Below are 26,879 nucleotides of genomic sequence, written 5' to 3'. Positions count from 1 at the left end.
GTAAACAACACCCAGAGCAACACCGGGGAAGCGAGCGCGCTGGGCAGTCTGAAGGAGTTTGGGTTCCTAGTTTGCAGCAGGTTCTTTCTCTTGCTTATTGGCTGCTGGCGAACGCTTAAGTTTCTTATCGGAAATCGCAGCAATTTGGGGAACTGTTAATGATCATATTAAATGGAAAAAAAAAAGTCTTAGGTCTTTGTTGGTGCACATTGAGCGATTTTACGTCTGGGCTGGAAGGAAGCCGCTCCCCTCCTCTTAATAGATCTTCCCTGTAGCGCTTCCTTTTATTGATGGGACACTTTTATTTCCCGGGGAAAAAAACCACACCTTTGACAGTTACCAAAATAGTGGAAGGAGAGAATCGTACTCTGCTTCAACTTTCCCGTTGGACGTCTACGGTACTTACTGATAATGCTGCTGATGGGCTCTGCGGCTCCCCCCGCCTGGCTCACCAATCGATGGAGTAGCACTTTAGAAAAGCCTGGGCTTTCATTTCTGTTTGGGAGTTTTACATTAGACGTTAGCGGTTCTTTTGTGCTAATTGGGGAAGAAGACGCCCCTAGAGACTGAAGTTGTCTTCTGCATTTGGGCTAGTTTGGGTGGCTAATGAGACCTGAACTGTGTTGTCAAAGAAACTGCATCGATTTCTGGAAAATGTCACAGTTGTGCTCGTGTCTCTACCTATTTTTTAAATGTTGTTAGTGTTTAGAAACTGATGAAAAGCTCCGACAGCCATTAGGGAAAATTCCAATTTGTGCCTTTCCGGTGACTTAATCTGATTACAATTAAAACAGATGCGTAATTAAAATATATTAGGGAGAACAGCACGCCTGGCTAAACTTATTAACCGTCCTGGGGTGTTTCATGCTCCATTGAAATTAAACCATCCAAAAAGTGAGCACAGATTTACTTTGACAGCTTTTCAGCAGCCTCTCTGGGCTATGGAAAGCGAATGGATCCCCAGGGTCAAGGCAAGGCAGAGAGTGAACTTAAGCAAAGTGGTTGATAGTGAGGGCAAGTGAAGGCAGAATCTTCTCTGGGTGGTAATTAGCCATCTTCTATATTCTCTGGTGTGCCCACTCTCCGGCTAAAAGCATGTTCATGGATATATGCTTGAAATCCGTGAATCTAAGTTTACACCCACATGTCTGTTATGAAATCCCCTGATATAATAGGTGCAATGTAATAAAGCAAACTCTTCTTAATGCATTTTATGTAGTGTCTGTCAGAGACTGGTTGATAAGGAAGCCACTGTTAGACATAAACTTTTCCTTAACTTTTAAGCAGTGTATAGATCTAGCAATTATGATACATGGTCTGAGAAATAAATGGTCTTTGTGTAAGAGTGAGGTGAGCTGCTCTGTTCTTTCCACTTCTGTGTTACTGTGCACCTGCTCTTTCTAGGGAATGGGGAAAAAAAGGCTCTTGACAGGGAAGAAAAAGGAATGGGAAGAAACAGCTCTTCCTTCCAAAGATGGGCGACTTTTCACTAAAATGAACTCAGGGATGAATCTGGGTAGTTCTTGGTTCTGTTGGGGACAGTTTGAAAAGTAGTCATTTAAACTAAGAATAAAGAGTTTGGGGGAAAAAAAGTAGCTTGCTGTAGTACACTAAGTATTGTAAAATACTGTGATAAGTCAGGCGTTCCCAGTGTATGCTATCCTTTATTGCTGTTCAGTTCTTTTTTTTTTTTTTTTAAAGATTTCATTTATTTATTTGACAGACAAAGATCACAAGTAGGCAGAGAGGCAGGCAGAGAGAGGAGGAGCAGAGAGCCCGATGTGGGGGGGCTGGATCCCAGGACCCTGGGATCATGACCTGAGCCAAAGGCAGAGGCTTTAACCCACTGAGCCACCCAGGCACCCCCAGTTCTTTAAAAATTATATCTCAGAAGAAAGCATCCTGTAAAATATGAAGACTTGAACTGAACTAAATTTGCGTGTACATTTTTTCTGTAGATTTAATTATTATGTGTTCTTTAATCATCGGTCAGTAGTGTTAGGACTTTATAACTTGGGGAGAACAGTGTGAGTGAGGGGATAAATTAGTTGTGCTTTGATGGTGGGCCTGCTCAATATATGGCATATAGACATTACATTACCATTGTGATGTTAAGAGCCTATAAATATAAAATACACTTGGCCACAACATGGAAGTGTATGTTAGTCTAAGTTTCTTAGTAGCAGAACCGCATATGCAGTCCTATACTCTTAAGAGTGTGCAGTCTTAACAGAATCAAACTTAGTTTTTATGTATCCTAGAAATTCTGAAATGCCTATTAGTAGAAGCGTGGAACTTGCTGGATGTCTGCATAGCATGCACAGTGCCAAGGTGCTCTGTAAATTGTGGCTTTCGGATATACTTTTTATCTGCCTCCTCTAACTCACTGGTATGTGGAGCGGGGAGAGAGCTGGGAAGTCAAGTGGAAACTGTAGGATGATGGTAATGTGTTTACTTCCACTGCTCCATTTCAGACTACAAAGACTCAAGTTTAAAACGTTGTGTAAACGGCATCTGTGGATTCCACTGCACTCACTCCCTGCCCCCCCCCCCCCAAGAACTTTGTGAAATAGAGTTCTAGAAGGAGAGAGGCCAGTGCTGGGAGCAGCTCACAAGGAGGGAGATGGCTCTTACGCTTGACTTGCTTAACTAAATCAAGACTCTGCATTTTAGCTGAAGAATCTGGCATTTGCTGTAGGAGGGCTTTATATTGTTTCAGCTTAAACATTATTGCTGTGGTACTTCTCAAAGTTATCATTTCTTTTAAATATAGTGATCAAGTTTACTTCGTAAACTACATATATAATTTCTTTCACTGTTTGATGTAGCTTGGTTGAGATTAAGTGGTAATCTGAAACTTTTTTGTAGCAAAATCGATTTCCCTATGGTAAAACTTAATATTTTACAAGTGTTTTAATGCTAAACTTAAGAATATGGCTAGGATGTGATGAAACAAACAGAAGACTAGAATTCATCATATCTGATGAAAAAGCATATATAGTTTCAGCTTCATCCCCCTCTTCATCCCTTTGCCTTCAGTCTAGTCATGATTGTATTGAATCTTAAATTGTGGTTAGAGTACAGTTGGAATGATAAATAAACAGTCTTTGCCAAATTCTAAGTCATCATGAATGTGACATCTTGAAGGACAATCTCATTTTCTGGAGAAATTTGGTGTTTAGGTCAGTGGAAAAAAAACTTGCTGATCCCAAGTTCTCTGCTCTCTTATATATTTATTGAGGATAACGTTGCATCATTTTCACCATATCCTCTTTAAAAGTACTATTAGAAGTTTTGCATAGAGATAACACTAAAAGAGGAGTCCGTTTACTTCAGAGTAGCAGAAGGATGCCATATCTATTGTTTTGAAGTCTGAATTCTTTTTGCACATATCACCTGATTGATGGCAAGCCCTTTATGATGTATAACAAGTAAAAAGATAATCAGCTAATACATATTTTTATTCTTGGGTGAATAAAGTCATGCATTACTTAAAAAAAGATAATTTGAGTTTTGGGAAGTGGGAAGTGGGTTTGTGGCTGCTTTGAAAATTGTTTTCCTTTTTGCCCGTTTTGCATTTGTTCAACCTAACCTTGATCATTAACATGACCTTTGGGTTTCTTAGCTATCCATTGTGCAATAATTGTGTGAAATTGGGAGGAGCAACTCCACAGCCAAAATTTCTATTTTGAATCAAAACTACCCCAAACTCTTAATAGCATGTTCCTAATTTAGTTATTCACTTGGATGTAAATATAAATCTGATTTTATAGAGACACAAGTTAATTCGAAGTCATAAAGATTTTGACTAACAGCATTTAAAATGAAGGAATGGAGGATTTAAGGCATGTTAACTTTTTTTTTTTAAAACCATTTTTTCTTAAAGATATTCAACTATTCCTTCTAGTTGACCTTTTGAAGTGAGTATCAGCTTGGGTCTTGACCTGGTTTGATAAGAATCTGTTATGAAATGATCAATCACTCTGTTAACTTCCCTCTAAAAAATTCTCTTTAATAGACTTGCAGAGGACCAATCTGGGATTATTACCTTACAGTTCTAGTATGTTCAACCATTGAAGTCGTGCTTGGTATTTAGTAAAATCCTGTTTAGGAAGAATTACTCTAAGATCGAGTATAGAAGGAAGAAGTTTGTTTTGTATCCAAGGTTGTCCCCTCAGGTCTTTATTGGAAGAATTTACTGTGTACAAGGGTGCTATTTGACCGATTTCCTTCCAAGTTTATGATACATTGGAAAGTATGCAAGTGGTTACAGTTTATAGTTTATGAAATACTTTAATATGATCTTTTACTTTCTAGCAAAGTTTAGTCAGATCTATGCAGAACAGGTTCATTTTGCTGCTTGAACAAGTACATCTCTTAATAGTAAATTAAAATTAGGTGAAGCCAGTTTGGACTACTTTGCCTTACTTTCAGTGAGCCTGTCACATGGGGTTTATCCTAGCAAATGACCCAAATACAAGCACTGAATGGACATGTATAAAATGCCATTGGGAAAATTATGGCTTGCCAGCCATCTGTCTCTTAGTTGTCTTTATATATGTGTGTGTATGTGTGTGTGTGTGTGTGTGTGTATGTATAATGTATATATTATAATAATATTATGTATGTATAGTTTTTGGGAGGGGGTTTTATTATTAGTTTACATTGGTATTCTGTGTTTAGTTTTTTAGGGCTAATGTGCCCCTGCAGGAACACTGAATTCCCCGAAGCTATAATTCTGAAATACCTAGAACCTTTTGGATTATTCCAACATGAGTTAGGAGTACAGTTTGTCTTCTGAATCTCTCTGTTGCTGTTCTGTCATTAAAAGCACTTATTTAAAATGCCCATGATGTTACTGCTGTTTATCATAGGCAAAGGGTACATTCCTCAGGAACAGGCCCTTCATAATATTAGGAAAAGACAAAGTTTACCCTTGTCACTCTGAAAAATGACAAACCTTTCAACACTATTATTTTCACTTAATAGGCTTTTAACATAGTAACATTTACCTTTTAAATTTTTTGGTTTTCTCTTGTAAGCTAAATATGACATCAGCTTTGTGTACCTACTTTAATGGCTTCACAAAAGTGACACGTGTGGCAGCCTTGATGGGAAGGACAAATGGGTTGTTGAATGTTAAGACCCCTCCTCTATGAATAGCAGTCCTCATTTAGAGCCTGCTTGAAAAAAAGGGGAGAGGCATATAACCAGGAACTGTGTGCTTTCTGTTTTTCGTAGGACAAAAAAAGCATAATATTTTGAATAATTACAGGTGTCATTGTGCACAATGCTAGATGGCTTCTTTGAAGATTTGGTTTGTATGTACTTCTGAGGAATAAATGAGTCCATTCGATAATTCACCAATGATGAATACTCCTAAACGTAAGCGTCTCACATATGTGATGCGTGATACAAACAGCAGCTGGTCACCCTTGTCAATAAAGCATCTCTACCTTTCTGTCCTTGTCCGACCTATACTGTAGCTGGTGTTGTAAAGTATTTGAATCTGGGAGTCTGATGATAGACTTGTAAAAATGCTGATAGACTGTCCTTTAGCAGAATTTCACTTGCAGTTAGCCATGTTTATTTTGACTGATACTCATATTTTAAAACTTAGTTTGGGACTCTGTTGGCTTCATTCCCAGAACAGCTGTGTGGAGCATCCGTGGTAGGTGTCTTGGACTGGCCCTGTTATTGGTCGGGTGCTCACTGGCACTGTGTTCGTACACATAGGGTACCTCTCCCAAATGACGTCCTTCCTGTTTGTCCAGATCAGTTGTTTTCCTTGGAGGAAAACACTTGGAGTTAACTAGATTTGCCTCGACTGGTCATAGGGATTGAAGACTTTTGCCTCAGATTTTTTCCCCCTGTATTTTCTAGGCAGATAATTCCAGTAAGATGCAGCACTATCAAATTTCTATTGATCTTTTCTTCCTCTGACAGTTTAACTTTTCAATCATATTTGTCAGTTTCTCTTGTACTCAAGATTTCCTAGAATCAAAGGTGTACATGTTCATTTCAGTCTTTTAGAGAATTTTTGGGATTACAGTTTGGGGTGTCAACTATGACTTTTTTTTTCCCCCCCTTATGGCTAAATAGGAAAGAATTGAGTAAGGCTATCCACAGAGGAAAATTTTGAAGAAGGCAGGAACACTGAAATGAGTTGTTTTCAAGATGCTACATGAGAAGTTGCTCTCCTGTTTTTAGAGTAATTTATTTTCTCTAAGGACATTTCCTAATGTGGAGTTAATTTGGACAATTAGAAATGATTGTTTTGAAGATGAAATAGGCAGAGATCTTTATTTGCTCAGGTCTAAAAAATTAATGTGGAAACGAGATTAGAACTGAACATTCTAACTTCACCTTTAGATTCCATTTTATTGCGGGATTAAATGAAATTACTAAAGGCATATACAGGCCACATTGCTTGACAGTGGTATAGTATCTGTTGTTAAGAGTGCCTTCGTATTCGGTAGAGGAGATACTGTTTGGCTTATGATAACTTGATGTAAGCTTTGGTTTCTTGATTTCTTTGCTGGGGCATGTTGCGATATCAGAGTGAGGCAGGGTGTGACTACCACACCATGTAGTCACAGTCAGGGAGATTGACTAAATTACATGATTTGTCAAATGAAACATACATCGGTGCCCTTGCGATAGCAGCTGTGTGCTAGGTGTGGCGGTCAAGTGAAATGTTTTTGTCAGACCCCTTTGTCTTCAATGATTACCCTTCATTTCTGTGGCATTCATTATAATAAATGTGTCATTATTCCACCAAAACATTAGGGTAAAAAACAAAACAAAACCAAAAACCCAACAAGTTCACTACAGGCTTATGGTTGTGATTTCATTAGGGAACAACATATAAAACGATAGTGCCATGGGGTAAAGGAATTTACTGACATTTGAAACTGAAAAAAATCACGAGTTTTGATAATGAAAGTGTTTTTTTTCCTAACTGTGATTCCAGATTATTGATTTCTTTAGAAGTGGAAAGTTTTGACTGTGCTCTCCTAGAAATTCTCACTTGGCATCATTTAGGAGTATTTTAACTTCAAAGGATGTGTTATTTGCTGAAGAGTGGCCACTGGGGCGCAATATGGCTCTTGACATTTTGAACAGAGTTAAGTGATGGTACTGAAGTATTTCAAACAGCCATGTTTCAGCATTGTTTAAAAATCCAGTGGGAAGAATGGCAATCCGTATAAGCCTGCATTCTTGGAATTCCTTGGGTATTAATTTTAAATGCAGTTCACAAGTTTGGTTTTTATAAAATAAGGTGTTTTTTTTTGTTTTTAAATGAAAGATGAGTAATTTTAGTGAAATTTTTTACAGCTGTTGTCTTATGAAATTTTGTTTTCTTTTTTGAATTGCTTATAAGTATTCTATTAAGAGACTGAAAGGATGCAGACCACAGCCTTGTTGTTTGTCTTGGCTTTCATTTCTTAGCTGGGTTAGATTCCTATGTTTAGGACATTGTTATAAAGCATATTATTATTGAATTTCTGTTTTAAACCCTAGATGATAAAACTAGTCTATGAGAGAGGCAGGTAAGTGAAAACACTATGGGAAAAGTAAACGTTTTGTTTTTGTGAATTTCCAATTTGTTCCACCAGGAAGGCAGGCCAATCCTGCTTTCTTTTCTGTTAGTGGCATCTCTTGGGTTAATAAGGCAAGTCAGTAGTTTAATTCTTTATAATGTCAGTGCATGTTGAAGTAATATCCCTACAAACTGTGTCTTCAACGGGAGGTGACTTGGGTGGTGGCTGTGAAGACTGCATTGGTAGACTTGGCCACTTTTCTTAGTTTGGAGAAGACGCGTTGTCATCCCAAAGCCATTTGGGAGAAGTGGTTGTTGAGGTTAGGGCGGGCAGCTGAAATGTTTTCCTATGGGGACCTTTCTCATTGTTTTATAAACTGTCTTTTGGCTACTTCTACCTTTCTGTCTTCAGGTTTTTAAAGGTATTGTAAATACTGAGCCTGCTGCCTTGAATTGTAAAAGGTGTCTTAAGTCTGTAGGTAGGATGCTTGGGTCCAAATATTTTATTAAGTGTACTTCTTTTAGAATAGGACATTCCCCTTCTCCTCCAAATAATTAACTATAGGACTGGGCTCTCGAAGCCATTGAAAAGAGCTCATTTTGACAAAGCAAGCTTCTAATGACAAATTTTCCAACCACAAATTTGCAGAAGAAAAGTTTTCAGATGATGAAGAAGTTTAATCAGGCAAAAAGACATTTTTATTTGCAGAAATAGGCCCTTCAGAGGGAGGCAATTATTTATAGCTGATGTGAAAAACTGGTATACCTGAATTCATTTGGTAAACCTCATTTAAAACAGGAAGGTTAGTCTATTGAAAAAAAAAATGGTGCTGAATTGTGTCACTGAATTTATATTAAAGAAAGAAGGTTTTATACTGTCACCCACTCCTACAGGGTTATGTACTGATTTAAGCAAAGAAAATGTGAATTTGAGATTTAGAATCTATGAAAGACACCAGTGTGTAGCCTGAAATTACTAACTATACTTTGCCACAAATATCTAGTCTTTTATTTAAAATATCCCCATTAGAAATGATTTCTAGGTTTCCTTCCTCCATCTCTGTATTTAAGGGAGCCTTTGTATTTTTTCTTTTAAAAACAGTGGTGTTTTTGGCATTTGTTCCATGTCAAATAGAAAATGAAATTTCACTGCTTTGAACCTCTTGTATGTCATCAGCATAAAAAGTGTAAACCATTTCTATGACAGAGTATTGAGTAGCTACTTTTGAATTCGTGCCCGACAAGACTGAGGATGCCCATGACAGGCAAGGGAGTTTTAGACGTGTTGCTCTCATAACTTGCTCCCTGCGTTCATCCTTCAATATGGATGATTGCCTTTTAGAAACTCTTTTATTTATTTTTATTTTTTTAAAGGATTTCATTTATTCATCTGACAGAGATCACAAGTAGGCAGAGGCAGACAGAGAGAGAGGAGGAAGCAGGCTCCCCACCGAGCAGAGAGCCCGACACAAGGCCCATTCCCAGGACTCCAGGATCACGACCCGAGCCGAAGGCAGAGGCCCAACCCATCGAGCCATCAAGGCGCCCATAGAAACTCTTTTATAGCCATTCTTTTTTTTTTTTTTTTTTAAGATTTTATTTATTCATTTGACAGACAGATCACAAGTAGGCAGAGAGAGAGGGGAAAGCCGGCTCCCCGCTGAGCAGAGAGGTGGACACGGGGCCCTGAGACCACGACCCGAGCCGAAGGCAGAGGCCCAACCCACTGAGCCACCCAGGCACCCCCTAGAAACGCTTTTAAAATGCAGTTTAAATCTCCAGTTTCTTGGAGTCAGATGGATCACTCGGATTCTCCTAAAGCAACATTTTTGGGCTGGGCCTCTTGTTGGATCTTTTTCCATCTAGATACATGTATATATTCTAGATCAGTGCTTCCCAAACTTCCTTGTACCACCAGATCACCTGGGGTGTGAAAATGTAGGTTCTGAGACAAATCATGAAGTAGACTTTTAACTATGGAGAACAAACTGGTGGTGACTGGGAGGGTGGGGGGTCAGGGGAGGGGGCTTGCGGGGGTCAGGTGGGGGATGGGTGAAATAGGTGATGGGGGTTAAGGAGGGCACTTGTGACGATGGAAATGCTGAATCACTGTATTGTACACCTGAAACTAATATAACACTGTATGTTAACTAACCAGAACTAAAATAAAAACTTCAAGAAAAGAAAAGAAAAATGGATAAATTTTAAAAAAAATGCAAGCTCTGCCTGGAGCGAGCCTCAGAGTACATTTCTTCTTTTTCAGGTGCTCCAGCTGATAGTGGTACATGGACCCCACCTTGAGTAATAAGACTCTGTTCCTTTTAATTGTATTACATCAGCTCGGTCTGTTTCACAGACCTTTGGAAAGATTGCCTAGTTCCCGGGTGGAATAAGATTGAGGATAAGGTGCCTGTTCTTTGTGTGTGAGCTTGGCCATCTTAGTTAACCTTTATGTTTTGTTTTCACATTTGTTCAGTTGCAACATCTTTAAATTGATCAGATGGATTTGAGGGGTTGTGTAGATTTGAAAAGGTAGAGAGCCTGTTGAAATTCTAGAGGTGATCTCTATTGAAATATCTGTCACCATCTTGTATTACAATATCGTCTTCTTTGTAACACGGCTAGGGAGACAGATGTTGGATTCTGATTTTGACAAATAAACTGATATGAAGTATTCTTAGGCTTTGGACGTGACGAGTACCGATGCCTACATCGAGTCTAGTCAGTGCCTTTATTGGTTTGTACTTCTGTCAAACAATCCCTTGTAAGGAAACTTGGCTTACATCGCGTGAAGACTTTACAGACTTTAGGCAGGCAGCAAGAAATAAATGTTGAGGCAGCTGGGAGTAGGGAAAATAATGATTTCTTAGTGATATTCAGGCACTGGGCAACGCTGTCATGGGAGAGCACATAGGATTAGAAATGCTTGGACGCTTGTCTTTTTTTTTAACCTGGTACCTTTTGCCTTAGCCTTTGGGCACTTTTGGGGGCTTTCTGGGTAGGTGGCTGCCCTATCTATCTGAAGTTTTAATTTCTTACTAATAGACATCTTTTTAAAGAACTTGTCATATAGGTAATGATTATCCCTTTCTTCTTAAAATATGATGCTGTGCACTAGAGGCAGTGTCGTGAAGGAAGATTGGGCCAGGATCAAAGACTGGGATTTCAGTCTCGCTATTACATGGTATCGAGCTCTGAAACTGTCTTATAATGGATCAGGATGTGGAAATAACAACAGGTGACCACAGAGTGAGCATGAAATGAAATAGTATGGTGAATGTTCTCTGTGTGTTTTAAAAAGCTACACGGTTATACCCTTCAACTTGGAGGGTCTTAGACCTGAAGGTGAATGACCCTAATATCGCTGCACTTTAGCATCTGAGAACAGATGCTAATATCCCAGTCCATGTCGTTGCTAACTTTTCCACTTGGAGTTAGTGGTTGAGATCCTGCCGTCCCAGCTTCTGTTGCCACCTTTACGCCCCAGCTCTGCTTCTCATCTCTGTCCACCCTTTCGGTGAGCGGTCCCTAGTCTCACCACAGAAACAGTTTTTGCTCTCCTGTATTTCTTTTCTGTTGCTTTCCCTATGTTTCTGGCCTCTGTGCATGGAGGGTTATTTTGAATAGACATTCGGGCCAATCTGAACGCTTCTTTCCTTCTGCGGAGTAAAAGGACCAATTACAGTGCATCGGGTGTAAATAATCTTTGGTACTTTGGTTCTGCTTCGCAGGATGAATTATTACTGGGTACTCGTGGTCTCCCTTCTCAATGACAGTCCTTTTTCTTTCGGGAATATGTTCAGATTCAGAGGCGTTCTGGCAGCCCGGTGATTAGGGAAGCTGTATGTCAGATAAGCCAAAGTTTTCCTGTGTGGAAGTGTTTGTGTTAATCAGGATGTATTGAGACTTTGCAGTAAGGGCATTCAGTACATGTGCTGGATAGCAGCATCTACTCTTTAAACCTGCTGACACAGTTTTGTAACTAACTAGAAACCATTTCTTTCTTTTAGCTCTTTCCAAGCAACAGGGTGGCAAAAGGAAAAAGACCTGGAGAAGTCTGGAGTCAGATAATCTAATCCCAGAACTATTACTTGTTAGTTGTATAATTTTGATTGTTACCTAAACTCGTTCAGCCTCGGCTCCCTGTTCTACAGAAAGAGGGTGGCAATACCTACTTGATAGAGTTGTTGGAAGAATTTAATGAAGTAAGTTATCTAAAGTGCCTGGTGCAGTGTCTGGTGTTGCCTGGATACTTAATAAATAATTCTCTTAATCGAGAACTTATTCATTAACTCTATTGCTGATAGTGGAAAAATCACTATAGAATAACATCTGCAAATAGGGCTGAGCGTTAGGGGATTTCTCTTAAAAGCAAATATTGAACCTTTAAACTTATTGTAGTAATCTTTCACTTAGCATTTCAGATAGATGTAGATAACTGAAAGGGTTCAGTCAACTATATTGAATTAGCTATGAATTTTAGAATTTAATTCTCATCTCAAGTTACCAGTTTGGAAAAATGATGTTGAAACTTAACCATTATACATGTGCACATGTGTACATGCTTGCACACAAGTAAATTTTTCCAATAAAATGTCTGTAGTATAAACGTAATTAAAAGCTCATGTGAAAAACAGAGTGATTAGGGTGCCTGGGTGGCTCAGTGGGTTAAAGCCTCTGCCTTCGGCTCGGGTTATGATCTCGGGGTCCCAGGATCGAGCCCCGCATCGGACTCTCTGGTCGGCGGGGAAACTGCTTCCTCCTCTCTCTCTGCCTGTCTCTCTGCCTACTTGTGATCTCTGTCTGTCAAATAAATAATAAAGTAAATTAAAAAAAAAGATTAAAAAAAGAAAGAACGATGATGTCTTCCATCTTTTTCGTCATAATCGATACTCTTCTTTAAATTTGGTGATACTGTGCATAGGGGCATATGCAAAATTATGATTTCTTAGCATCTTACAAGAACTGACCCACTCTATGATGTGGATTGTATCTTAGACAATGAAAAATCTTAATGAAAATATGGAATTGTTTTCAGTTATATTGTGAAATATCATGTTGAATTAGAGTTAGCCCAAATCCCAGAAATACTTATATATCTTCTGTTTTATAGTGAGCAAAACTGGACATAAAAGCTCATTGTTTTTTGAAACCTTCTCTGGGAAGCTTGTTATTCTTTCTCTCATGAACTTACTCTCTTGCCAGGACCTACTACTTGCATTAATTTACTTATAGGTAGTTCTGCATTTAAGAATATTGATTGCTCTCCTGATTAAAACAGATCTTTCGCATGTTTGCATAACATTTTTCTAGGGATTCCCTATATAAAGAGAACATATAAACTTCTAACACTAATAATATATCTTGCTTTCTTTTTTTTTCCTTAGAAAAAGACTTTCCCCTCCTCAAACCGCCCCCCCCCCAAAAAAAAACCACAGGTAAGATAAGTGTGTTGAAGGTTTATGGTATTTTTTTTTTTAAGATTTTATTTATTTATTTGACAGATACAGATCACAAGTAGGCAGAGAGGCAGGTGGGGCGGGGTGGGGGTGGGAAGAAGGCTCCCTGTTGAGCAGAGAGACCGATGTGGGCTCGATCCCAGGACCCTGGAATCATGGCCTGAGCCAAAGGCAGAGGTGTTAACCCACTGAGCCACCCAGGTGCCCCAGGTTTATGGTATTGATAACAGCTTTCTCTTTAACGAAAGGGTATGGCTCTAATGATTCCCCAGGGTCCCTTCTAGCTTAAAATTGGCCACAATTCTAGGGTTATCGATTTGTGTTCATTTGCCTGAAAAATATATTTGAAATTGGCCATTTTGGGTAATTAAAAATACGCTAAGTAAAATATTCGCCCTATTGTCCTTTGTACAGTGGAAAATGAGGGACATGAATACAATAGACCGTATTAACCAGAGATGTTTCTACCTCAGCCATAATCATCATTTTATGTCTTGTGTGTTACCTTATTCTCAGTTGGCATGTTTACCCCGTTCCTATTGATAACTAAATCCTAACAGCAAGTGGCAAGCTCCTAAAAAGGAGAACACTTTTGGTTCTTGTTGGATAGCAGCCTAGTTTTCTCTAGTGCACATCTGTTCCTTAGAACATTTTTAGAATGTTCAGGTGAAAATTAATGTAGTATCTTGATAAACCAGATTCTGTTTATTGATGGGTTAAAAAGAATCAATCATGCTGTTTTAAGTTATTAAAGGAAAACAACAAATGGTTTTTGCAGGATAGCCCTCAACTCTCTGGAAGTAATTTAAAATTAGTTCAAGAAACCAAAAATTCAAGACCTTATTAAACATGCCTCAGCTGCATTTTTAGGACTGAACAAAAGACTAGCGTTTGGATTTCTCCAGGGTGAGGGTTGGATGGGAAGGTGTGGGTATCTAATATGAAGAGAGGCTAATATATTATCATATTATGAAGTAGGATATTCCTATAATTGAATTTTGATGGATTTGACAGAAGTTGACTTGAGGAGGGTTTTGCCCCTTTCTTGCTTTTGATATGGTGCTTTCCTTTATGATATAGAGGGGGAGCATTATGAGGAAGTTTGGATGAAATTGTGGGGTAAAACAAGGCACAACATTAGAAGACGGGCAGTTTTGATTGGTGTCTTTGTGAATTGGAACTCAGGCAGCACATGATTGTCAGCTTTTCAAGGTGGAATCAAGACAAGTTGTTAGGAATGGAAATCCTCCGAATATAACTATTCGTGGAAATAATTCAGTGGTGTTTTTAATCTGTGATTTATTTTGGTTACATGCTGGATTTTTGGTGTGTATTATAAAATACCAGCTTATTTATATTTTTAAAAAGCTGTCATTATAGTAAATAACTCACCTTTGTGCACTTGGAATTTGAATTCTGAGAATTTGTTATTTGGGGGAGAGAGTTGGGTTTATTTTTCAAACTGAAGCCTGAAAGAATTGGGTAAATTAAATGTTTAAATTGGACAGTATATTTATATGCCACAAACCTTGTGGATTTAAGGTGGACCATGGATGATATTCAAAACTTAAAGTTGTTTTTAATACAAAGCATAATCTTAAGTTTAAATTTTCATTCCTTTTTTCTTTTTGTGTCATTATTGTTTATGAAAACTGGTTGAAAATGAATTTCAAAGATTTCTTGTAAATCATAAGTTTTGACAAGAAACATTATTTACTCTAAACTTGAAGATGAACTTAAACACAAACCAGAACTTAGTCTGAATGTTTTTTCTTTAGCGTCTTTGGAAGTCTATATAAAAATAGAGTAAATGCTTTGCATGCAGCTTACCTACTGCATTTGAAGAAAATCTTTTGTGTATGTCTGCAAGCTATTTGTGTGTTCAGAAAGAGTTTACCCGAACAGACTGAAATTGGTAGAAATAGGCCAAAGTAACACTACAGCTATACTTTTATTGAAAACTAGAATAGTATTCTGTCTCAAAATCCTGAGCAAATGGAAGCTAATGAACGATTTCTTTTGTAAAATATTATTGGTTTTGGTTCACTTAAAGAAAATTAATTGTATTTTTTGGGAAAATTATTTGTATTTTAAGGATTCCCTTCTCCCCCAAGAAAATCACATCGGTTGCTAACTCATTGGCATTCTTCACAAACTAACTTCTGTTCTGTATCAGCCTTGATAGCAGAAAAGGAAGATGAGTGGAAATTAAGAAAGCAACAAGAATGATAAGGAGATAATTGTCTTTCTACCGTGTCAACCAAAAAACTTAATGATATTTAATAATCCCATTGTAAATTGTTTTGTTGTATATTCTGGGCACTTATCTCAGATGCCAGAACTGGTTCTTGTTACTAGAAGTGATGGAAAGAGAGGAACCGTAAGGGTATGTTTACCATTTAAATAGTCTGATTTCTGCAAATTATAGTGTAAAGTTATGATAATTCTATTCAACGTTTGGGAGAGAGATTTGAATGTGGTTTATTTTAAATTCAGGAAATCAGCTCAAATAGACATTGGCCTTTGATTTTAAAGTGTTAAATCATTCTTATGTAGAAATGCACTGTCTCCCAAGAAAGCATCTGTGTGGGATGCTCTCAGCTCATGTCACCACTGTATTCCTTCAGTGAGTGTTTGTAAATGCTTAGCTGTGTCAGGAACCTGTTAGATCATGGGAGCACTGACCTAGGAGAAGATGTTGTCCATCATCTCAAGTTGCTTAGAGTCTGGTGGAGAGACCAAGTAATTAGATAGTGTCTCTAAAATAGAGACATGCTGGGGCGCCTGGGTGGCTCAGTGGGTTAAAGCCTCTGCCTTCGGCTCAGGTCATGATCCCAGGGTCCTGGGATCGAGCCCCACATCGGGCTCCCTGCTCAGCGGGGAGCCTGCTTCCTCCTCTCTCTGCCTGCCTCTCTGCCTACTTGTGATCTCTGTCTGTCAAATAAATAAATAAAATCTTTAAAAAAAAATAGAGACATGCTTATGCTTCTAAGTGAGTACAAGAGGGGCACTTCACCCAGGCTGGTGGGGGAGGCACTTGTGAGAACTGACTGCTGAAGAAAAAGTCAAATTGGCTTGATAAAGAAGAGAGAGAGGGAGGGCAATTTAGGAAAAAAAAAAAGTATAGGAAGGGAAAGGCATAGTATCCAAAGAGCAGGCCATAAAGCCAGAGGAGAGGATAGGGAGAGGGAGAAAGGAAAGATGAGTGGGTGAAGTGGCCAGGCGTGGGCCTTATCACCATGGGCCTTATGTTCCAGGATAATATTTCGAGAATTGTCTAAAGTAGGTGAAATCCAAAGCAGAGAGAACCTGAAGAGTGTCCATTAATAGGATCATGCAGGATCTATAGGTTTATATAGGTGATACAGGGTTATATCAGAGGATTTGTGCTCACAGTGATGATGAGGGTTACTTATAAGTTAAGGACAGAGGTGAAAAAGAAATTTGAGTAGATTAGAAAAGGAAAGGTGAAGAAAAATCGGTCTCACTTGGGGTGAGTAGCTGAATGTGGAGGCAGGTTGAGAGGATTTCTGTCTTGTGCAAGTGGGAAGAAAAGGAAATCCCAGTAGATCAGCTTGAGGGTGAAGGGAGGTGGCAGAATGTGTCTACTTTCTAACGTTGAGTAAGAGGAGACATGAGATACCAGAACATCTCTGCTCACTGCATGTTCCATGTCTGGAGGCTTCAGAGTTTGCCTACCTGTATTGAGGTTTTGAGTTGTTGCTAACATATCTCTGGGCTTTTATTTTTGCTTGCATACAATGTGTTTTGATAATGAGGACTCTTGGTTCTAAGTGTCAGAGGGCCAATCCAGGGAAAGTAGATCATTTTGCTTGTCTGAACCCAAGAGACTTGTTGAGGTTGTGAAAACTTCGTTTTTTTCATCTGGCCAATGGCAACCTAAATTCTCTTCCTTTGTGTTCTCCCAGGAATGCTCCAGGAAGGACTTGGAGTAGCCTGACTCAGGTTCCAAGCTCATGCATGGAACACAGCTGCTAGCCTTGGCAGTACTTTGGCCAGGTCGGGGCACGTGCCTGAACCTATGGTCTGACATACGAGTAGAGAGAAGGCAGGTGTTCCCATGTCACACCAATAGGTTCACCATAGGAAAAGGGGCTCTGTTACAAGGAAGGGCAAAGTATTCTGGGAATGGGGAGACCACAGACCATGGAACCTGAGAAGTCCACTTCAGTTCTGTCCTCACTACCCTCCAATATTGGAGTAGCACTGTTGGGTGCCAGCTGGATGGTAAGTGCAATGTCAGAAGCCCCGTGGCCTTGCACGGTTATGAGGTAGTCACTCATTCAAGGTAGAACATTTGTGTAGCTTTATGTGTGTGGATTTTGGATTATCATCTAAACCAGGAACGGGCACTAAGGCCTATGGGCCAAATCTACCCCGTAGTCTGGCTTTTTAAAACAGCTGTACCCATGCCTGTCTGTATTATCTACGGCTGCTTTCTCTTCACACGTGGCAGAATTGAGAAGTTGTGACAGGGACCTTGGGGCTTACAAAGACTAAAATACTTACTATCTGGCCCTTACCTTTAATAGTTTACCACCCCCAATCTAAATAGCGGCATACATTTAAAATTGTCTAGTAATCTTACTGATCCCCAAGAGCACATCTGGGCGCTCTCTGGGGTTCCCTGACATTATCTGGGAGACACAGGTGTAAGATACAACTGTTAGAGCTACAGCTCGAGGTCAGACTTACCAACGTACAATTGGACTGACTTTCCCTCAGATGACACTAGAGTAAGCCCTGCAGGTGAGTTCTGTCTAACCATGGCATGGACATCTCCACATCTCCACAATGGTGCCAGGCTTTTGTCTCAACTAGTGCCCTGATCCTGAGTGTGCTGGTGAGTGGTGGCTTTTTTGCAACCGTGGGTCTCTGTGTGCTGGTGGTGTCTGCCCCTGCCCCATGGCCCCGGCAGTCCTGTTGGGTCCGCAGCAAGTGCCCGTGTTTCCTCCCAGAGTAGAGGCCTCTGGGATGCTTGTGTAGCTGTTTGGAGACCTGGCCCCCCGCCTGCCTCCAGGGCCCCAAGCCTGTGTTTCCAAGCAGTTGTTGGCCAGCTGTCTGCTGCTTTGTTACATTGTTTCAGGCTCTGCTTGGATGTGTTCTCCAAGTGTTTTGCTGACCTCCCCATGGGTATCTGCCGTGCTCTAGCTCAGCGCTGAGCAGCTGTTTGGTATTCTTCTGGTATCCATTTTCTCATGTGCTCTGCCCACTGGTCCTGATTTTCTGTGATTGAGGTTTTGACACCTGTAAAGTGACTCTGCCTCTTTGCTTGCTTGTTGACAGCCTCGTCTTGATGCTTTTTTGTTCTTTGGGCTCCCCAGGAGACCCCCTTGATAAAAAATGTGTTCAATAATGCACTGCCTTGATAGCTTGTTTTTTTTTTTTGCAAAGAAAAAGGCCGTATTTTTGTTTTCTGTTTTTTGGTGTTGTTGTTTTGTTTTGTTTTTGTTTTTTACTTTGAACTGGATGGCCATCTTCTACACTGTTTGAGAGTCCCCATTTGTTGGGTCGTTGCAATTTGGATATGGTTGTCCTCAGGTTGAAAAATGGGTGTTAGGATCGCCTACTGTAGGACTGGAGCTGATTCTTATGCTTTTCAGGAATGTTGTTAACTTATGAGGCCCCTGGCTTTTCAAAATTTGTGGCTCAAAGGTTGGTTTGTGGATTTAAAATAATATGTAGATTCATCCTTATTAAGTGGAAAATGCTGCCTTTGGTATTATTTGCAATAGCGAATTTGAAAAAAAATTACATATGCATATGATGTGAGACTCTAAGACCCAATAAATAACTGAAATACATTTTAGCAAATAGCTACCTCTTCTACTTAAAAACAATGCCAAAAAACTTGTTTTTTTCTTGTTTTAATTTTTCAATAAGAGCCTATTAAAGATTCTTAATTCATAAGCCAGGTAGTAAACATTTTCTATAAAAGCAGACATTTAGGTAGAAAGGTTTTGACACGAAGATAGTGTAATCAATTAAAAAAATAAGCTAGAAGAGACACATTAAGTCAAACATATATTATAATACTTGTTTAAAGGGTATCATAATATTCGAGTTTGGGGAAAGTTCAATCCTAACGTTGAATTTTATGAGTAGGTATGTAATCTATATGCATTTATATGCAGTTCTCCACTTGCCATAAGCCAAAGAAGAAACAGTCAATTTACAAATAACACAGAGGCAGTAAATTTGTTGGCGGCACTTCTGGGCCTGTTGTAATTCTGTAGTTCTTTCAATATGCAAGTGGTGAATTGCTGATGTTGCTGGGAGCCAAAGATATGGTGATATGTGAACGTGTCCAGGCACTTACATTATGTAAGGCTTGGAGGTATTTCGATATCAGTGAAATACATTATGGGTGTAATAGGGAAATGTGTCCTGTTGAAATCATATCCATAAAATCAGTGTTTATATTGAAGTTTCCCTTCCAAATCTCATTTCAGGTTGAAAGGTTTTGCTTGGTGCTATGTGATCAGTTGAGACACAGTTCCCCTCCAGCAGGGGCTCGGGTCTGAATCTAGGCATCTCATTGGCTCTGCTCTAATTGTGTTGATCACTTTGAATTATCCTCTAGGAAGACATGGCTTCCAACGTGGATGCCCTGTTTTCTCCCTCAGACTTTTGAAGTCCATCACAGTCTCCCTTTTAGTTGTTCCTCTTAGATCCGGCTCTCCTACTTTCTCTCTTTTGCTTAGTCCAGGGTGAATGCTGTAAACAAGCTTAGGCTTGGGTCCTTGCTTCTGCGAGGATGCATTTCACTTCTAGGCAGCTCGGTATTTCCATTTCAGGTCACTTCCAGCTCCCCTGTTGTGTGCCTCAATCTAGACCTGAATAAATTAGGATCACTATGAATGTGACAAATTGAGTAATGAATTTAAATAGGGAAACATTTAGATGGTATATATTTTAATTCTCCAGGGGAATAAGAAATTGAGGAAATAGGCGACTTGTTTCTTATTGAAGAGAGTCAAGCAGGATGGACCATGGACTCATGGGCGCTGTTGGGTATATTCACAGAGTTTTTCACTCTGGCAACAACTATTACAACGGGCCAGAGACTCGTCTGAACCTGGGTTTGCTCATCTCTGAGGAGGACAGTAATTCCTGACCTCATAGGGCTGTTATGAGCATGAAGTCCAATTCAGCTTCATATGCATTGTTTGCATCCAATCTGTCCGGCACTATGTGAGTGGAATGGCACGCAAGAGGTGAATCATATGTTCTCTGGTCTAATTGATCTCAAAACCCTGCTGGTCAGTCATCACATATTTTGGTTTCCTACACCAGTGAACTCGTTGCTGAGGTATGAGTCTATGCAGTGGAGGCCTGTCGGAGGAATCTGATTACCTTTGAGAGAATGGAACAGGATTTGTGGAGGCCACGTCAGGTCATTAGGATGGTGCAACTTCAAAACTGGGGCTGCAGAGTTCTCCGTGTGTCCTCAGCGTGGATAATGGTGGACTGAAAAAAAAAAAAAAGAAAAAAAGTAAGCTGCTTAGGATCCTCGGCTTAGCAGAAAATGAGGGCAGGGGGAGGTAGTCTGACTGAAAATGAGGGCAGGGGGAGGTAGTGTGACTGAATGTGGTGAGGTGCCAAGATGGACCTATTAGTCAAGTCTCTTAAATGGGATAGTGTGAAGGTGGAAATGAGAGGAGGGAGAGGGTGCTCTAGCTTCTAGTCTCAGATCTTCCTGGGCCACGGGTGCATTTGAGAAAAAATTAGGCTCTGATTTTGAGAGTTGTGTGGAGAATGGCATCCTACTGGCAACAGAGAAGTTTTAGAAAAGTATACAACTAAATGAAAATACAAATGTATCATGAAAAACCCCACAAAAATAATTAACCATGCTGTAGTTGTTGTATCTTTTTAATAATTATGTGCAAAATACAGTAAGTTCTTTAAGTATTTTTTAGTTAATCCTCTTAACCCAATAAAGCATTTATTATGAATAAGGAAATGTGAGGTTAAGTAACTTGCCTTAAGGCTATTGAGCCATTCAGTGATGATGAATCAGATTTGAACCCACGCATATCTGTCTCTGGAGCTCAGGCTCCTGACCCCCGTCTATTAAAGCATTGGAATAGATGAGTGTTCAGGACATTTGAGTCCGAATCTTGTTTTTGCCGCATGAATTGCATGAGCTTGCACATTTACTTTGTACTACTCCATCTTGTTATGGGAGCAGAGAGGTGAATCTGAGTGAATTGTGCCTTTAATGCAGCTTTCTTTGGGCTGTGGCTCCCTTTGGCCATCTCGTGAAACCTATGGATATCTTACCCCAGAATTGTCTTGAATGCGTAAAACAAAACACATAGAAGCCCCAACATTGAGATACTCTTATCAAAATACTAAAACCCCACTTCGTTATAGTAATATATATTCTTCTGTATTAGTCTATTTAATAACAAATCAAGTGGCACATCCATTAGCTACCATATTATCAAAATAGTGATGAGTATAAATGATTTTTTTGAGAAATTTGCAATAACCGTACTATGATAGAGAAGTGACTGTGATTCCTGCTGGTGGTAAAGTCACTGCCATGGTGTGCTGTCATTCATAATTAAAGGCAATGCTAGTTTCTTTAGGACTAGAGAAAACTAAGATGTATTTTTTTCCCATCCAAGTTCATGGGCTTCTTAAATTCTCTCTGTGCATCCCAGGATGAGAACCCTTGGTAGGATAAGAGGGCATTTATTAAGATGTTGGGAAGAAACGAGGCAGAAAATGAGGATAATCAGGGGGTATAGATGTATGCTATTTATTGAACTTTCCCCTCTCTAAACTGGAGGAATTTGTTTTGGATAAGTTGCTTGAACCCTAGGAAGGGACGTTGAAGTTCATAATGAGAGTCTATCATTGACTTCTGTTAAAACCCAGAACGTAGACTTATCCAATACATGATCATATAACCTGACAAACTGTTGAAATTTTCTTTGTTTTGTCTTGGATTTTGACCCAATAATCTTATAAATTTAGGGGTAGCACTGGATCGTAGTCGTAAGATATGGTTACTTGCAGTCATAAGATATGGTTATCAGCTTGTAGTCATAAGACAGGATTACTAGCTTTGATCAGTAAAATGGGGAAGTGCATTGTGAGAAGACCAAGGTTGGTATAAAAACTATTGGAAAGCCAGGCCTTGGGTTGGAGTGCAGTAGATGTATTTAAAGGAGTCTATGGAGAAAATGTTGGAAACTGCTGATTTAGATAATCTCTAATACCTCTCTTAACTCTGATTCTTTTGTCCAAATATCCTTGATATTTATGGCATATTGAAATATGTCTAGTTTTCCATGGATTCTGATGAAAGAAAAGAAAAAAATGAAAACAGATGGAAAACCTGAAAAGTAACTCTTGGTTGATTGACAGTAAATGTGGAGAATGCTTTAGAAAGGAAATGAAATGTTGTCTCCAGCAGATGGAAGTGTGTAAATTTTTCCTCCACATTAGAGCTAGAATCACTGTGAGTGGTAGTGGTTCAGAAACAGGAGAATAGAGAGAAATATTGTAGGATTATCATCATAGGTAGGAGTAAAAGAAAAGGTTCACATTTTTATTAAAGGCTCATGCCCCCCAGAAAAGGCTTTCCTCCAAGAAGTAGGTCCTGTCCTTTCTTTCTCTTTGTTTTTCATGCTTTGTCTTCAGAGAATGCCCTTTATCTTTATCTTCATCTTCTTCCCTCTTCCTTTCCTATCCTGCCACTCCTTCTTCTGTCCATTTCCTCTTACCCCTTCTCCTCTTCCCCCCACTCACATCCCCCGCCTCCATCCTTTCCTTACCCCGCCCTTCACCAGGTTCAAGTGATGCTGAGCATGGGCTCAAAGGGGGACATCTCATTGAGCCTCACAGAGCTGATGGCACTCTGAGAGCTTCTTTTTGTGTATTATCTCTTTTAGCTCTGCACAGAACAGGAACTTCCAAATTCTGCTAGATGGTCCAGGGACCCTGACAAACAGAGAGATACTTGAGCTTCCATTTGAGAAAGGCACATGGTGATCTTGGAGATGCTCTGGATTGACTGGCTTGCTTGAAGCCCAAAAGCTGGCTCACACAGAAAACCACAGGTTGTTCAGAATGACCAGTCCCAAGGGTGGATTCTGGAGACCAACCGGAGATGGAAATACAGAAGTAGGCAGAAAGCAGTTTGCTTTGGGCCCTGGCTGACAAAGCAGGGCCCTTAAAGGGGTGCCCTTAAAGGAGAGAAACGAGCAAGCTAGGATTTTCAGAGAGAATCTTCTGACAGAAGTAGGATGGATAGACCAGAGGAAGAGCCAGTTGAGGGCAGAGAGAACAAAAGCTTTTGTACAAAGTCAGTGGAAGAACTGAGAATTGTAACTAAAGCTGAGGGAATACGGAGAAGGAAGCAAATTCAAGGGAGTAGAGGACTCTAGAACATGCTGATTGGATGGGACGATGAATGCGAAAGAGTTTAACAATTTGTTAACTTTCTGATGACTGGATGCTCGGAGTATTTCCTGTGTGATGGCACATAGGAGAGAGCAGTCTTGAAGAAGAGGGATGAAGAGTTTAGTGTTAGACACGTTGACTTGGAGGCTCCATTGGCGTAGAAACTGGAGTAGAGTTAGAAGCAAGCGGGAACAGGGTCTTAACTGCTTTACAATTAGTGTATTGTGCACTTGGTCTGTGCCGGCCAGGGTTCTAAGCGCTTCACACGGATGATCTCATTTATTCCTTCTAAGAGCTCTGTGAGGTGTAGGTATGATTATTGTGAGAAAGATGAGTCATAGCAAAGTTAAGTGACTTCACTAAAGTTACATATTTAGAAAGCGGTGGAGTAGCCTCTGATGCCATTTATATGAACTGCTCAGAAAAGGCAAATTTCCTTAGAAAAGAGAGAATAGATGAGTGGTTTCCTGGCAGTAGGAATGGGGTTGATGTAAGTAAACATTTAGGGTGATAAAAATAGTCTAATGCTGAATATGGTGATAGTTGCCCCACACTCAGTAAATTTACTAAAGATCATTGGATGGTACACTTGAAAGGGGTGAGTTTTATGATATAAAAGTCAACAAAGTTGTAAAAAAAAAAAAGTGGAGTCGGGATCATTATAAATATTTTAGTTTAGCTGTTGTTTTCACTGGGCTCTAATAGAAAAAAGCTCGTAAAGACATCAAGGCATGTTAGAGTGCTTCATGGCACCTTGAATATTGTTCCTGCACTTAAAAAAAAAAAGTTATTTGTATTTCATGGCAGTCTTCTGGTTGTTACTTGGTTATTGTCTGTGAAGCATTGTCCTGTTGCCTGTTATAACTTGCTGTTTCTAATCTTTGGGATAAGGGGCAAGAAGGCTAAGCAGGTCTTCTGCCCTCTTTCGGCTCTCCTTTGCCCCCTCCCTTCCTTCTAGATTCAGGAATTGTGTTAGGGACAAGGAATTCAACAATAACAAAGAAGGTAATTAAAACATTCCCATGTAACTGGCATTCTAAAATTAGGTATTACAAATGACTCAGTGGGGCTCTGAGTCTTCCCTCCTGGAGATGAGGGAGGTTCTTTGCAGCATTACTCCTCTGTGTCTTGCCTTGGTTTTATTTTTTGGTTCATGAGACCCAAACACAGGCAGGGCACAACCTTGTTTAGAAAGTTCATATTTTATTATAGTCCATAAAAAGGATTCCTTGTAACTGCGTTTGCTGTGCTACCTATAGAAGTACCCCCCACCCCCCTAGTCCTGTCACTTTATCACCATTTACTTTGATTTTTTCATTATTATCGCTTCTCGGCCTTTTGGCTAAGATCAAGTGTGATTTTTTCATTATGAAGTATTACCTTAAATTATCTAATGTTATGTAAAATTTAAAAGGAGAGAGATAATAGGTATTTTAACCCTTCTGCTGTGTTTTATAAACCCTGCTGTCTAAGTCATTTTTTTCTTCTTCCTTTGGTCAAATAAGTCCAATTTTGAATGCAGCATACTTCCCTGGTAAGTCTTTGCCCAATCTATTACAGCGTTTGGGCAAAATGTCAACTTGATGTGTGAGTTTTAATGTTGTGTTCTAAGGAGCAAACTTTTATTTCTAATCATCTGTTCTTCTCTATGACATCAGAGCATGGTGCAAATTGCTGGTGGTAGGATTACAAATGATAATGATGCTCTTATCAGAATAAGTGGACACTTGTCAAGTGTTAGTGGTGCATTCATATTTGGATGATTTGGGATATTTGGTAAATTGTTTCTGTGAGTGCCAGTTCAATGTGGGGGCAGACATGTGTCATGTCAGGTGCCTGGATGTATCACCAGATCTAAGTAGAATGTCTTTAAGGTTGTGCCTAGAGTACCATATGTTGCATTTTTTATTAAAAAGAAAGTGATTGGGGCTCCTGGGTGGCTCAGTGGATTAAGCCTCTGCCTTCCACTCAGGTCATGATCCCAGGGTCCTGGGATCGAGCCCCGTATCGGATTCTGCTCAGTAGGGAACCTGCTTCCCCCTCTCTCTCTCTGCCTGCCTCTGCCTACTTGTGATCTCTGTCAAATAAATAAAATCTTAAAAAAAATAAATAGGAAGCGATATGGTTGACATATAAAACTAAGACTTAGTTATTGAAATACGCTGGTGCCTTTTCTGCTTCTCACATACAAACATTGTTCTTTTTTTTTTTTTTTTTAAGATTTTATTTATTTATTTGATGGACAGAGATCACAAGTAGGCAGAGAGGCAGGTAGAGAGAGAGGAGGAAGTAGGCTTCCCACTGAGCAGAGAGTCTGATGCAGGGCTCAATCCCAGGACCCCGAGATCATAACCTGAGCTGAAGGCAGAGGCTTAACCCACTGAGCCACCCAGGTGCCCACAAACATTGTTCTTGATGCACTTTGCTGAGCCAGAGAGGGAAGGAAATATATGTGTAGAGGAGATAATATTCACCTGGTCCTGCAAAACAGAAATAAATATCTTCACATTTAAAGCCTCACAAATCTAAGGGGTGAAGACGAGGGGGTGATCTAGGCTGCTGGGATGTTTGTGTTCGTGAGGAAGGAGTATATCACGTCCACGCCGCTGTCTTGGAAGTTGAGGTCCTGCAAGCAGGTCAGGGATAAAACTCTTCCCCATGCCGTGAACCTGCCCCCAGGACACATTTATTACCTGTTTGCTGATTTTACTTATAAGAGCAACAGAATCATGTTTGTATCACGTACTTTGAGAGGCATATTTAGGCACCTGACTTGAACAAATAAAAACCAGCTCTTTAAAATATTGGAAACAATTGGAAAATACAAAGCAAGAAACGAACTACACACCATGCTTTGAAATCTTCAAGAAACCTCTGTTAATTATCCAGAGGGCATTCACTCAGTAAATTGTTCAGTACTGTCAGAGTGTCAGGCATTTTTCTGGGTTGGAAGCTGTAAATTGGCAGCCCTTTTTTAAAAAAATCCTGAATTGCGTTAAAAAAAAAAAAAGCCAAGGAAAAAGAACAAAACCCATAAAGCTTAGTCAGTAGCCAACAACCTAAAAATTAGGACACTTTATTCCCAGGTACATATTTACAGCTTTCTTCATTTAAAACAAATTTAAAAGAATTTGACAACAGCAGGCTCCTATTCCTGCCTGAAACCAATTAGCAGGAGCAAAAGAGTGGCTGCCCCCTCATTACCAGTTTTATAGATGAGACAACTTAAGGAGCACAGCATCCCCAAGGACACAGACTGGATATTGTGGAGTTAGATTGCAAACTTAATCTAATCCAATTAAAACACAGAAAAAGTTCTTTCTCCTCTTTCATGTTGTGGAGTATTGGGGAGGATGCAAAGCGAAATAGAAACGAGTATTTCCTACATTTGGAAATGCTTTAAATCTATGAGCCCTGGATTACACCAGTACACTCCA

General features: G+C 39.7%; 1 protein-coding gene across 2 annotated transcripts in view; it reads left to right on the top strand.

Moving 5' to 3' along the window:
* The window catches only part of TMTC2 (transmembrane O-mannosyltransferase targeting cadherins 2), a gene marked incomplete at its 5' end in the record, with an annotated part of 430,973 nt that overhangs the window by 196 nt on the left and 403,898 nt on the right, over positions 1 to 26,879 (top strand). The window contains one exon of one of the 2 annotated variants that reach the window (XM_080811367.1): positions 1,959 to 2,027. The exons of the other annotated variant lie outside the window; for it this stretch is intronic. Coding sequence (XP_080667493.1) covers positions 1,959 to 2,027 — 69 coding nt within the window. The remainder of the gene's footprint in view (positions 1 to 1,958; positions 2,028 to 26,879) is intronic. 2 annotated transcript variants of the gene reach the window in all.

Source organism: Martes martes, assembly GCF_963455335.1.
Source record: "Martes martes genome assembly, chromosome: 8".
Classification (NCBI taxonomy): domain Eukaryota; kingdom Metazoa; phylum Chordata; class Mammalia; order Carnivora; family Mustelidae; genus Martes; species Martes martes.
This window is presented reverse-complemented; position numbering and strand designations above follow the sequence as displayed.